This window comes from Myxocyprinus asiaticus, chromosome 34, assembly GCF_019703515.2.
Source record: "Myxocyprinus asiaticus isolate MX2 ecotype Aquarium Trade chromosome 34, UBuf_Myxa_2, whole genome shotgun sequence".
In the NCBI taxonomy this organism is placed as follows: Eukaryota; Metazoa; Chordata; class Actinopteri; order Cypriniformes; family Catostomidae; genus Myxocyprinus; species Myxocyprinus asiaticus.
Window position 1 is genome coordinate 22455365 of NC_059377.1, and position 14449 is coordinate 22469813.

General features: G+C 38.1%; 1 protein-coding gene across 4 annotated transcripts in view; it reads left to right on the plus strand.

Moving 5' to 3' along the window:
• The window catches only part of LOC127425322 (PHD finger protein 14), a 145305-nt gene that overhangs the window by 72215 nt on the left and 58641 nt on the right, over positions 1 to 14449 (plus strand). For 2 of the 4 annotated variants that reach the window (XM_051671172.1, XM_051671174.1), the window contains exons 15-16: positions 7520 to 7576; positions 7769 to 7890. In XM_051671172.1, coding sequence (XP_051527132.1) covers positions 7520 to 7576; positions 7769 to 7890 — 179 coding nt within the window. Of the gene's footprint in view, positions 1 to 5902; positions 6307 to 7519; positions 7577 to 7768; positions 7891 to 14095; positions 14182 to 14449 lie in introns of those variants that run through there. The other 2 variants (XM_051671173.1, XM_051671175.1) reach the window with 2 other exon arrangements.

Consider the following 14449-nt stretch of genomic DNA (forward strand, 5'->3'; position numbering starts at 1 on the left):
TTTGAGTGTGTGCTTGCATTTGAGCGGCAGGGTTAATTTGTTTTCCCTTTAGTCTCCGAGACGCATACCCAGAAGTGAGGCGAAGCCTTTAGCTGAGAGCAGCTGGATTAAAAGGCTTTTATTTTTCGCTCTCTTCTGTAGATCCAGCTAAACACAGCCAGAGGAAGATGCTTTATTGCAGAATTTATCTTCACTTGCACTTTAGAGTGTGGCAGAGGCTGAAAGGAGCCCTACTTTGCATCTTTAATGCCCTTAAACAGCCGGTGTGGTCATAGCAAACCCTTGTAAAACTGTGTTCTGATTTATTTAGGCTAGCTTATCGACCTCCCGCTGCACCTCTGTTCAGAAGTAAGTGGTGTTCAGCCACAGCACTGTCCGCTGATGTGCTGCACTGTTACACTACCTCTGAATACTGGCCCTTCTGCACAACTTAAATGGCTCTCATAACTGACACAAACTGAAATTTTGTCAACTTTTTATTGGACTTGAAAAGCTTTATGCATAATTTGAGAGACTGAGCACATTTTGCTATTCACTATTACTTTATTTTTCTTAACTCCAAGGGTATAGATTTGGCTTGAATATTGGGAGGGTTGCAGTGTGAAGCATATACATGTTTACATTGATCATGGTATAAATAATGGGGGGGATGTACTTGCTTGTTTTGATTATTGCCCCCCCCCCCCAACAGACTTTTTTTGTTTGTTTGTTTTTTTTGGGGCTAAACGTTGCAATGGAGATGTATGATAAAGACTTAACTGCAGCATTCAGCGATCACAAGGACGTCTCGTGGAGAGTTATTTGTTTACATTTATGCATTCACATTTCATTAGAGATAATTATCATTTGTGAGTATTTTAATACATACGCACAGACGTTATGAGCGAGCATCATTAGACCGCATATTCAAACAATTGTGACTTCCAAAAACTGTTAAGACTCTAAACCTGTGCTTTATTTTAATGTGCCTATTTTTAAACAGGATCATCAAATGTGAATTAATTTATATGTATACCATTGTGTCATATTATGTTATATTCTCCTGGCAATAAAAATGAAAGAAAAAGTGAACAGAATCAGTATTTATGGGAGCAGAATACTTATCAAATTAAATATTTGAAAAATAATCACAATTTTCCATTACATGAATTTGGGTGGAAGTTAGTTCTGTGACCACATTATTTGTATAATATTTGTCTCAATGCATGCGTTTGAGTTTTACGCTACACGTGTGATAGCAAGAAACAATATGCTGTTCAAACCTGTTAGTTACAAGCTTTGTTATTCATTATCTGTTGTAGTATTTTATTAGTAGTTAATATTTGCTGTTAACAAGTGTTGCCCCAAAGCTTGATATTATTGATTATTTTTTGGAGTGATTATTTGCTTTCATATGTAACCCCAGTAGTCTATTGGCAACATTGAAATACACAAAGTGCATTGAGAGTGTCGCTCCAATTGCGTGGAGTGTAATATCGGTGTGCCTGTGTCTGTGCAACCAGGTTCGGTTCTGCATGTGGCGTATTGTTTTTCCCATTCTGTTTCTTGACTCCACTCTTATAATATTTCTATTTATAAATAAATAAAAAAATAATATAAAGGTAGTTTAACTATAGTAATATTGTAGTAACCGTGAATTTTTGGCAGAAAACATAGATGGTGTTACTACAGTAATATGGTGTTAAGATAGTAACCATGTTTAATTTTGTGGTTACAATTATTTTACTACAAAATACCATGGTGATACTATGGTTATTTTATCTGAAGAGGACATCAGGCCAGATCCATGTTCCAATCGGTTTAGTGTATTATTTAGGACTTTAGAACCCTTTTAACACTTTTTATAGAGACATGTTTCTAGAAACATTTTTAAAAGACATAATTTCACCCAGAGCTTCAGCGATTCATACCTTAACTCGACGGGGGGAGGAGGTGTTTAAACCATTTGTTTGAGCTGAAAAAGGTGCAGTGGGGACTGCATAGGCAAGAACATGGTCGATTACATTAGCAGCATACATTGAAAAAAACAGTAGGGCTTTATTAATTCTGGCAGTTTGTTGTTCATTCAATTACTGATTGATTTTATAATGTCGCATAATATTTGGGAGCAGCTTTTCGACGAGAAAAAGACGTTCAGATTTCATACAATGTCATAATCTGATAAGACCATTATATTGTGAACGTGAAGCAGAAGTTAACATGCTGTTAACATTGCTTGATAATGTGCACCATTTCAGACCGAATAAAGAAACATCATTTGAACATGCGCCTAATAGCTCAAACTGATAACGCTGTGTGAAGTTGCGCTGATCATGTTGTTTTTGAACCAGATCGAATCTCCTTCCTCTGTAAGATTTTATTTTGTCTTTCTGCCGTTCAAGTTAATTATACCGCTTATTTGCATCTGTACAAGGATGCTAACATTATGTAGTAAGTTTATTCAGAACTCACCCCAGATAAACCGTTACACCGGAGAATGACGTAGAGGGAACCCCTACAAGCGGCGACAGGCATGATGAAAATAAAATAATAAACACACCAGCAACTGTGGAACATTTGGAAATAAAGTGTAGCAAGCAGAACACATCTTTCTCAGGCGTCATGTTTGTTATTTACACGTGTCGCAATACAATTGCCCTATGCAGCTGTATCGCCAATGATTTTACCTTTAAAACACAATCGTGGCGACAAATATAAGTCAGATACCATGTAAAAAAATATACACTGTATAATATGAACAAATGACCAACAATAATCTTACAGGATGCAGTGTCAGTAGCAGCCACAGCGCAAAATTGCTTTTTGTGAATCTGCTGGATGTAGTTTACTTTGTACATGTATCCATACAGACAATAAGATAAGTAAAGCTGATCTCAAACCCGCAATTTGCAGGAAAAGACAGTATCAGTTGACACAAGTGCACAGCCACTGAGCTATCAGTCCACATATGAGTTTAAAAGAACTTCAGTTTTTAACTACTCCACACCAACCGCTGTATTTAAAGAGTATTATTTAAGAGAGGTCACGTGATGCCATGCAAGAAGCAGATGTGTGAACGATGAGCTCTGCGCACTTTGCTAATTTTTTTATTATTCTTATGTTATAATCTGGTGAAACTCGATACACCCAGTTACACATTTGCTCTTTGAGGTAAAACATGGCAAAGAAGTCAAAATCATCGGGCTCTAGAGACGTTAAAAGACACTTACGTGTTCAGGATGAAAGCCCCGATAGGCCTGCAGACCGGGGACTCGATTTGGATGGCGCGGCGGGAGAGGTGATCCAGCGTCAGTTGTCCAACATGTCGGTGATGATGATGAAGTTTCTTGCTGATTTGGAGGATCTCGCTGTAATACGTCGATTGATTACGGCGATGGAAATAAAATTCTCTGAGTTAGTTACAAGAGTGTCGGATGCTGAGAAACCAATCGATTATTTGGAGTCTTCAGAGAGGGAATTAACCGCTAATCCGCCTGCGACCAAAGTTGATTTGGAACGTGTTCTTGAAAAGCTTGAAGATCTTGAGAATAGAAGCCGCAGGAATAATGTCAGAATTGCTGGAATTCCTGAGCATGAGGAGGGCAGAGATATGGTGAAATTCCTAGACGAGTTCTTCCCGAGTCTGCTCGACATAACAGGCCACAAGCTGGAAATCGAGTGAGCTCACAGAGTCTCTGCTATATATAATGCTCTAATAAAGCATTATATTGTTACATATTGTTTTTTGATTTTTTTCTTCTTTCCTAAGAAGGAACTAAATACATTTTGACACAAAAAGAAGTATATTTAGAGTCAAATTTCAGCACTTTCAAAATGTGTGATTAATCGTGATTAACTATGAAAAATTATGCGATTAATCGCAACTAAACATTTTAATCGACTGACAGCACTAGATTGAATATACCATTTTCACTTGCAGGACATAATAAGAGTGAAAAATCCCATATACTTTAAAGGTAGGATCCATATATGATACAGATGTTACATGGGAGTGGACCGTTTTGTATTTAAGTAACCCCTTTAAGTGAAAAATATATATTGTTTTGTTTTTCATTATTACCTCTATCTCCACCATTTAGGCCAAATAGTACTTTAGTTTTCTGCACTTATATTGTATCTAACTACTTTTTTTTTTTCCTGATCAAATGGTATTCCTCATTAAGCAGTGACAAGAAGACAGCTTTCGGAGTATTATTTTGCTTCTTTTTTTCAAGAATTGTAAGCCATTAGCTTTCTTTGAATTACAGCAGTACCGTACACTATTAAGTTGCATCTAAAATGCACCAATAGTTTTTCCAATCATGTGAAAATTGATTCAATGTTTTTTTTTTTTTTTTTTTTTTTTTTTAAGATGCAGCAATGTGAGGTTCTTAATTAAAAATTTGGATTTAGCCGAGTCGTCTCGACTGTCCTTTTCCGAGTGCAGATATTTGTTTGTGTCAGCCTTTCACGCTGTTTACAGTACTTTACCATTACATTTAGAATGAATCTGAGTTTATCGGCACAGGCTCTCCTCTGATCTAGCCTTTAATAGATTACCTTAATCGATTCTGCCGTAATGAAGGAATAATGAAATAAACGAGTGCCTTTGTTTGGTGCCACCATCAAGGCAGAAGTGGCAGAGGCATTTAAGTGCCAATTGCCAGTGTGGAAGCAGTTAGCATTTATAATAAGTGTTCCATCTGCTGTGTGGTGGCAAGCCAAAGGCGACAGATGGAATTGTTTTCACAATCTGTTTAAATATGTTGTCATTTTTTCTTCCCCTTTTTAAAAAGCCCCAGCTTGGCACAGTCATATGCCCATTTTTATTAAGGTGGAGAAGTTTGATTTGATTTGCACATCGCTTTTTTTATTTATTTTTTTTATCACTGATGGAGATGAAGAGTTGACCTCCCGATGGTAGATGAGAAAAATGAAAATAAAAATGTGTCTCTTTGTGAAAAAGCAGAGAGCACAATGGAGGATGAGTTTGGATTCTCAATCTCGTTTCATGGCACACACAAAAATCCAATTTAACAGTCAGGGGTGACCCAATTGCGGAATGGCCTTATATCCGGATAGAGTGGAGCTGTGGTTGGGGCTGTGGTCTGGGCTCTAAACAAAGGGATTGAATCCCTCTATGTTACACAAGGGGGGGACAGAATGAGAGATTTGGATTAGAGGGAAGCACCACTGTTTGACATCTGTAGCAGCTACAGTGAGCTGCAAGTCACCAGCTGCTATATATGAGCTGTTTACTCATGGAGAGCGTAAACTTTGTTCTGTTCAGCTTAGTGCCACAGGGCTTGAACAGCATCACATTAACATACAATCCACCTAACTGAGCGGCTTTTCAAATCTAATTTTACATGTTTTTATTAAAGCCCCGAAGTGCATGGTGATTTTATTTTTTATTATTATTTTTATGACTTCAGTTATTTCAATCTAAGTGAGCTATTGTTTAGACTAGGGCAGGGCTCCAGACTAAAAAAATGACTTAGGAGCCATTGGCTCCTAAACTGAAACATTAAGGAGCCAAATCACAGAATTGCTCGATTTAGACTGCTGTTCAGAAACAAGATAGAAAGCCAAAAAAAAGGAAGACAGCTGATAACCCATTAATCGGAGGTTTAATAAACAGAAAATATTGTTGAGAAGATAAGTTTGCATTCCCTTTTGTCTCAAATGTTCACACCCCTTTCATAATTTATACAAATATAAGATAAAAGAAAAGATCTGCTCTTCAGAATCTACATTACAGATATTTACATAAAGTATAGTATGCATATAGAAGTGTGTTGTCTTCTTGAGCATCAATGAATGTTTGCACCTTGTGTAATAGTTGTGTACAATTCCCTCAATTGTCCTAAGTATATATATAATTTAAATTGTTTTAAAATATTGCCTTAATCTTTCTTTACAGTTGCTGGATGGCCCAGACACAGAGACAACAAGAGTGCAAATTGAATGAAATCCCTGATGTTTATCCCAATCAGTCATTACTAGAAGAAGAAAAAAAGTATTGTGGTGGTACACAATATGGGACTTTTAATTAAAAATAAGCCTGAAATACACTTGGGACTCTTATTTTGAAATGTCTGCGCTTCTAGTTGTGAACTCACTGATGGCTGATTCGCTGAGAAAGTGAATCTGATTCAAACTAACCTGAGCTCCTGAGTGCAAACCCTCAGTTCTTTTCGGGTGATTCATGAAAAAGCCCCTGTTCAAAAGAGTCATTTGTTCACGTCTCTCTCACACTGGGTTTGTTGTTGTGTGCAGTGCAGCAGCGAGCTCGTCATGACAACAGAACGGCGCAAGACACACTAGCGTGCTCTAAAAATGTATTTAGATGTAGTAGCGGGGGGGGGGGGGGGCGTAGGTGCTACTAGATTGCCACTATTACATCATCTTTATATTCTGTGGCTAATTTTAAGTTTTAATCATGCTCATGAAATTTTAACAAGAATGAATACATGGACAAAGTAACTGACCTGATACCAGTCCTATTACAAATGTATCATTCTTTTTGCGTGACTCTCCATACCTGGAAATCTAGAGTTTTCCATACTCCTGTCAGTGGATAAAGATGATGGCGACTGCAAAGAGTATACACTAGTCGAGACAATGCGCTGTGAAATGTCTGTAGGCCTATGTGATAGCGTCATCTAGTGTTCAGAATATGAATTTCCAACATATAATTTCCCAATAGCAGGCCAAATTTTATTCTATTTCTAAAAACCTCAACTGCATCGGAGCAGTTGGCTCGCGGACCATAGTTTGGACACCCCTGGTTAAAAACTATGTTAAACGCAACCAAACTAGATTGGCACCATTACAGTCAATGTAGCTGTTTATGCAGCAAGCACCTGATGCATCAAATTGCAACAACTTTTATTTGATATATGGCCTGTTTCTATTATTGACGTGCTTCTGTGGTCATTTTGCCGTCTTTATTTTTCCTGTCCATCTGATTGTTTTCTCTTTTTTGGGGGGGGTTCGGTCTAGTTTGGTTTATGTTTATAATTTAATTTGCAACTAATGGGCAGCTAATTTTAATTATCTTTTGTTTCTAACCATAGATTTTTGCAGTTGTAACATTATGTGTAATGTATTCAATTGTTTTGCTATTTTAAAACAACCCCAACAATTCCATTTCCATTAAATATAAAGTAGGAAGCATAGAAATATGACATAACTTTTCATTAAGATGAGTCATATTGCTTTGACGTTATTTCTTTTTCTTTTTCACCTTGCACTTTAGGGCTTCCATAATTTTTCATTAGCTCTTTTTTGTACGCACTTATTTCTTGGTGGAATACTTTTCAATGAGAATTTTATAGGATTTGTTATTGATTTTATTGTTTTTATTTTTTTTTATGTCCCATGTTAAGAGTTTAAGCCTTATTAATTGAATTATATGACTCATCTAAAATACATGAATCTCAAAGCCACTAGCTTTAATAAGAATCTAATTTGTTGTCTTTAAAAAGTGAAGTGTTCATTATTATGATACCACCAAATGTCATTTTCCCTAATCCAGAGGACCAGAGGACAAAAAAGGAAGAGAACGTCCATCTGCGAGGAGGAGAAGATTGAGGTGAGTTTTGACTTCCTCCTTTTACCCCACACTCCTTTAAGACTGTCTATCTCATTCATCTACCTCCAATATTTAGACAGCATGATGAAGGAAGACAGCTTGTGTATGTTTACACAGCAATATCAGCCCTCTCCACTCACCAGCTTCATTCAAACACACGGCGCTCACCACTAATAGCTTGCGTTTCCATAGGAACCGTCGCCGCGGGAGCGCAGACAGAGGCAGTCTACTCTGCAGAAAAGGCCCAAAGCTGATGACTCGCGGACCGAGTGCACCACCTGCAAGGGCCCGGGTGACAATGAAAACCTAGTGAGGTGGGTAAGCCTGTGCGCTGCGTGTCTCTGAGCATCTGTGCGTATGGGGGTGTGTTTGATCTGGGAAGGGGGTTGTATTCTCCTCATGATTAAAATTCAGGCTTCATTTTAAGGACTCTGCCATGCATGTGTAAGTGAAAGGCAGTACCAGCTCCACATGGCCCTCTCTATTTGGCTGCCACATGTATTTGCTCACTTGGTTTGGCAGTAATGAGCTCTATGATTTACTGTCATCACTTGGCCCCAAGTATGAGGCTTTGGTTCCTTCAAACAGGATTATTTTAATGTAAGCGCCAGATCCAAATCAATTATCCTGTCTTTTTTCTTTCTTTAACACTTTGTCATGCTTTTCAATGTCATAACCTTGTTATGTTTAACTAAAATATATGCAAACATTGGCTAAAAGTCTTATAATTGACACTCACATAATAAAAATGACAAACAGTTGCCACTTCTGTCATGAAAAGCTGTTTTGGAAATTTAGAGTTGCATGTAAGGTTTAGTGAAAGTTACATGTATTTCAGACAAGCCTTAAAGCTTTTACAATGCATTGATAAGGAGACTAGGAGATATACACTACCAGTCAGAAGTTTGGAAACATTTAATATATGTTGCTTATGATCTTAAATCTTTTTTATTAAAAGGCTTATTCTTAAGTGCTTAAAATTAGTTTGTAGACAAAAATAAATTGTGTCTACAAATGAATTTCCTCTAGGGATATTGTTCTAGGGAAAGGGATTTTCTAACTAATGGACAGTGAAGGAAGAGCAGCCAACAAGTGGCCAGCATACATGAGAACCCCCCCAGATGGCACCTCATGAAGTTGGTTGAGAGAATGCCTAGAGTGTGCAGAGCTGTTATCTTGGCAAATGATGGATACTTTAAAGAATCTAAAGGGGTATTTACACTTGGTCACTTCAGGCGTTTTTACTGATCGGATTGCTATCCGATTGATTAAGCACATTCCATTTACACTTGGCCACATCAATGTGTCTCCGCCAAACGGATATAAACCCAATCTTCAGTTCCCATGCTATCCACAGTTTTCCTGAGCAACCATTGGGCTGCACCATAATGATTCTAATGGCCTGTTTTCTGTTTTTGTTCTCGAGACGTAATGTAAAACTTACCGAATCGAGTGATCCAAATGGAGAACAACAACCATTTAAGTATGTTAGAATTGTTTCTAATTAACATACAAATGAAAAGAGATTCACAAATTAAAAAATGGTTCACAAATAAATTGAATGAGATCCACAACTAAATTTAAGGAGTTTCATAAAAATAAAGTAAAATCACAAATAAATAAAATGATTTTTGCAAATAAGAAAATGATTTACAAATATATGTTTTAACTCACAAACACAGCTCATTTGTGGTTCGCTTGCTGTGCATTTGTGACTTCTGAAACATTTATTGTGTGAGAGCTGCAGGCAATCCACAAACAGGTGGACTCCACCCATCGTCTACTCAAGCCAGTTAGATAACGGCCACAATACTCAGACCAATCGTAGCACGTTCTATCTTCAATCACACTTCATTTTACAATCATGGCAGGACCAGAGTCACAGTGCTCTCATGAGCATGGAATCAAACACATACAGATAAGCTCCAAGGCCGCAAACTCTAAGAAACGGATGCCATCAGAGGAATACTGTGACTTAAGGTTTGTATCATTTTCTCTCAGTTATAAACATGTGTAGTGTCTTGTTAAATGGCAACAGCTGAAAAATTGCCCATTTGTAGAGTGTCCTGATCATAAGCTTTATAGCTAACCTGGCTGACTGTATGAGTCTGCTATTTTAATTGTAACCAAGTTTCTTGACTGAAAACCTAGCTACTTAATGGAAATGTATGTATGTGTCGTCAAAACCTTTACTCTTAATGTTACATGGCAGATCCAAAAAGACACACTGCTAGATACTACAAAAGATCAGTAGTACAGATAGTGTCTTTATGAAACATGAATCATATTAGATAATCTTAGGAGCACAAACCATAAATTGATATCTTATATTACACAGTGTACAAGATCTGCTATGCCAATAATTTGGTTTCACATTATGTTAATGTATTTAATAAAAGCAGTTGTAAGGTAATATTTATTAGAATTTTGCATTTTTGCACTTTTATGTGATTGTTTTAGGAGGTACTAATACAGGGTCCCTTTCTAAAATACAGCTTCGTGTTTTGACAGTGATAATTGACTCATTAGTTATTGCCATCTTTTTCAAATGTTTCCCCTGTGTACTGCCCATCAACTTTGAGCACTTGACTCACCTGCTCCTAAACTCATTGTTTCCAGCTTCAATACAGGACAACTTTTAAAATGTGTAATATGAGATTCTTTAATTTTCTGTTATGTCAGATTTCTTTTAAGTTACAATGTCATGTCTTGAACTGAAAGTACGATACAAAATTTAAATAAACTGTAACATGGTCTTTGGGTTGACTAACTTAAAAATGAACATTCTGTCATTTACTCACCCTCAAGTTTTTAAAAAAAACCTGTACAATTTAGTTTCTTCTGTGGAATATGAGAATACATTGTAAATATATAAATGTATATATTTAGATGCTGCTAATGAGGCTGAAATGAAAGCAAGGCTGTCAGTCCCTATCATTATTCCTGATATCTCCTTTTGAGTTCCTCCCACAGAATAAAGTCAGTTGTTTGGGTTTGGAACAACATGAATATTAGTATAAATGATGACTCATCTCATTTGACAAAATATTTTTTGTCATTTAGTTGACAAATCTTTTATTGAGTTCTCAAATAACTATAAAGACATTTTGAGGTTTGTAGGTTATAAAGAGTCTGTTTTTTTTTTTGCCTTTTTTCGTTTTGTTTTTTTTCAAATCTGTTGGCTAAATTGTTCATAAGATATTAATGATACAATTCCTTCGGTTTAACGCAATTTGAGTAATTGATCAATATCTACTCAACACAAACTCCAAATGTAACCAAACTCGGTGCACATAGTCAACAGGACATTTAAAAGATGTAAGCAAACTTTCATACAATTTCACCCCTAGGGGGTGCTATAACTAAAAAACTGTCATAATTTTACAGCCGTTTGAGCGACAAAGTTCCAGTTAAATATGCATCTTCTTTCGTTCAAATGCTAACATATTATTAAAAAAATCGATTTGACAAATTACAAAAATGTCCACCAACGGCCAATCAAATTTCAGCACCTTATAACTCATATTGGAAATGGCCGAGGGTTATGGAAATTACTATACAGGGTATCTACACGAAGCCGCATATAACATTTTGTGGCAATCGGCCACACGGTGGTGCTATAATTAGCTAATTCGTGTTTTTGATAATATCTCTGGAACCTTATAGGCTATAATAAAAATGTGTGGCGTCTCTGAATCCACCAATGCCCCCAAATCATATGTCACTTGAATTTCCATTTCTGCAAGAAATATTATCTCCAATTTAAATTTACATCCTAATTATGCAACTGTGTTCAAAGCAGTTGAATTAACTCCAGAACTGTATAGGATAAAAATATTTATATTTTTTTATTTCTGTGAATCCATCAGTGCCTCCAAATCATGTGGTCACATGAATTTCCATTTCCGCGAAAAAAAAAAAAAACATTTCTACCAAAACTAAAAATTTTTCTACTAAAATTTTTCCTAGGCTATTTGCCCGATTCACTCAAAACTTTGTATACATTATCTACAGACATTCCTGACAAAAGGTTATCATAAGAATTTTTATATGGTAAATCGTTCAGAAGATATTAGCCGATAGGTTTTTGGGTTTGGCCTATTATGATTAATTGACTTAGTGTACATGCACAAAAGAACATTCTGAGGTAACGTGCAAAATTTCATCAAATTGGTATGGCTGTAACATAAGAAACATAAAATGCAGTATTGTTTGTCCACCAGAGGGAGCCACATAACTATAAATCATTCAAAGGGTCTTAAAAGAGTAATTAAAGTTAGACTATGAGTGGGTTGCACCGACACTAGGTAGCACTATAATAAGCACCTTTGCATTTGTGTTCATATCTCTGCAAGCATAAGGGCTAGAATCCAAATTTTTGTTACTCTGATTCCTTGAGCCAAGCCATACCAAACATATATCTCTGATTTAACTTAAGTCTTATCATTTTTTTCCACCATTTTGAATTTTTTGAAAACCATACTTTTTCTAAATCCTCCTAGATCTTTTGTCCGATCGGCACGAAATTTGGTATACATCATCTGTAGACCCTCCTGACAAAAAGTTATCAAAAGAATTTTGATACGTGAAATCGCTCTGAAGGTATTAACGATAAAATTCCTTCGGTTTAACGTGATTTGAGTAATTAATCAGTATCTACTCAACACAAACTCCAAACGTAATCAAACTTGGTACACAGTCAACAGGATGTTTAGAAGATGCCAGCAAAGTTTCATACAATTCCACCTCTAGGGGGCACTACAACTAAAAAAGTGTTGCCCAATAAAATTTCAGCATGTTATAACTTGTATTGGGAATGGCTGAGGATTATGGAAATTACTATACACAAGTAGGGTGTCAGCTTAAAGCCGCATATCAAATTTTGTGACAATCAGTCACATAATTAGCTAATTTGCATTTTTGCTCATTACTCTGGAACCGTATAGGCTACAATAAAAAATTTGTAACTTCTCTGAATCCACCAGTGCCCCCAATAATATGGCCACAAGGATTTCCATTCCTGCAAGAAAACTTTTTTAATCACAAATATTTTTTTTGAAAAACCATTTTGTACGGGCTGTTTTTTCAGTTCACACAAAAATTGGTATACATCATCTAAAGAACCTCCAGACAAAAAGTTATCAAAATATTTTGTATATTTCAAATCGATCTGAAGATATAATCAAATACGTTTTGGGCTGTGGCCCATAATAACTGATTAACCTTGTATCCTGTGAGCACAATTGTCAAAAAAAAAAAAAAAACGGATGGAAAAAGGAACATTCTGAGGTCACTTGCAAAATTACATCAATTTGGCAGAGCTATAACAGAAGAAATAGCTATTTTTACAATTGCTTTTTGAAACAGTTAGAAATATGGAGAAAGACAGGCTGTTTTACTGTTTGTCCACCAGAGGAAGCCACACGACAAGAAATGTCTTGTTTTTGCTTGCACTATTTTAAGCAACACATTAATCCTGCAGTAACACAGTAGCATAATGACTGATGCATTGCGGCTCGTGACAGATATAGGTGGGTCCAGGGGATGCGTTAACTGAAAAATCTACGTCATTTTGTCACGGCCCCAGTGAGTTTGTCAGGTTTGTTCTGTGTGTGTGTTCAGGTGTTGCTTTGTGAGCGTAATCAGCGTGTGGTAGGGCGGAGTGCGGGGCCGGGCCGTGATTCTGCACGCCCGGCTCCTAATCAGGCTGATCAAGCCCGGGAGGGTTAAAGGCGACCGGAGACGGCAGTTCGAAAGAGTGTTACGGGCAGTTGCCTGGCATGTGTTTGTCTTTTTGTTTAAGTTAATCATTAAACTATTATTTATATTGTCAAGCTGGTTCTCGCCTCCTCCTTTCCATTGAACTTCATTACACTGGTGCCGCAACCCGGGAAGGAGGTGGGATGCGCCGTAGTAGAGTCCTCGCCACTACCATCCACCCCAGTGGAGCAGCCGCGGCCATTCAACGGGGGACGGAGGAGCCCGACCGCCTGAGAGCGGAGGAATGGCCGCCGGCCGTGAGGGGAGGAGGGGCTCCTAGCGACCGCCTGGAGCGGGAGAACCGCTGCCAGGTGCGGAGGACACCCCTACCAACCGCTAAAACGCGGCAGGATCAGAGAACCGCCGATCGCGAGTGGGGAGGAGCTTCTGGCTGACCGCCTGGAGCAGGAGAACCGCTGCCAGGGGCAGGGGAGACCCCTTCCGTCCACTGAAAACGTAGTGGGGCGTTCCGTCCGCCAGGGGCTGGAGGACTGCCTCCGATCCGCCTGGGGAGGCACGGCTGTCGTCCACTAGAGGGTGGAGGAGTGGCCGAGGACCAGGCTACGGCGTGTCGGAGAACCGGCGAGTAAATTATTATAATTTTTCTCTCTCTCTCCCGCTCCGTGTTGGCCTTTCCCTCTCTTTTTAAATATTAGTATTGTTTTAGATTGGTATCATCACCATTACGGTGTACAAGTACCGCGTTTTTTTTTCTTTTCTTTTTATTGTTGTTGTTTCCCTCCACTTGTCCCCTCCCAGATCCAGGAAGGCGGAGATGACCTGCTGGCAGATGGGGCCGGAAGGGCACCCCCCCCCCCCCCAATAATAGGTAGACAACGAGGGAGGAATGTGGCAGGGCAGAGGGCATGGCCGGGCTGTGATTCTGCACACCCAGCCCCTAATCAGGCTGATCAAGCCCGAGAGGGATAAAGGCAACCGGAGATGGCAGTTCGAAAGAGAGTTACGGGCAGCTGCCCGGCATGTGTTTGTCTTTTTGTTTAAGTTAATCATTAAACTATTATTTATATTGTCAAGCTGGTTCTCGCCTCCTCCTTTCCATTGAACTTCGTTACACAGTGTTTCTATGGAGACACTGAAAGCGCAGCTCGTTGA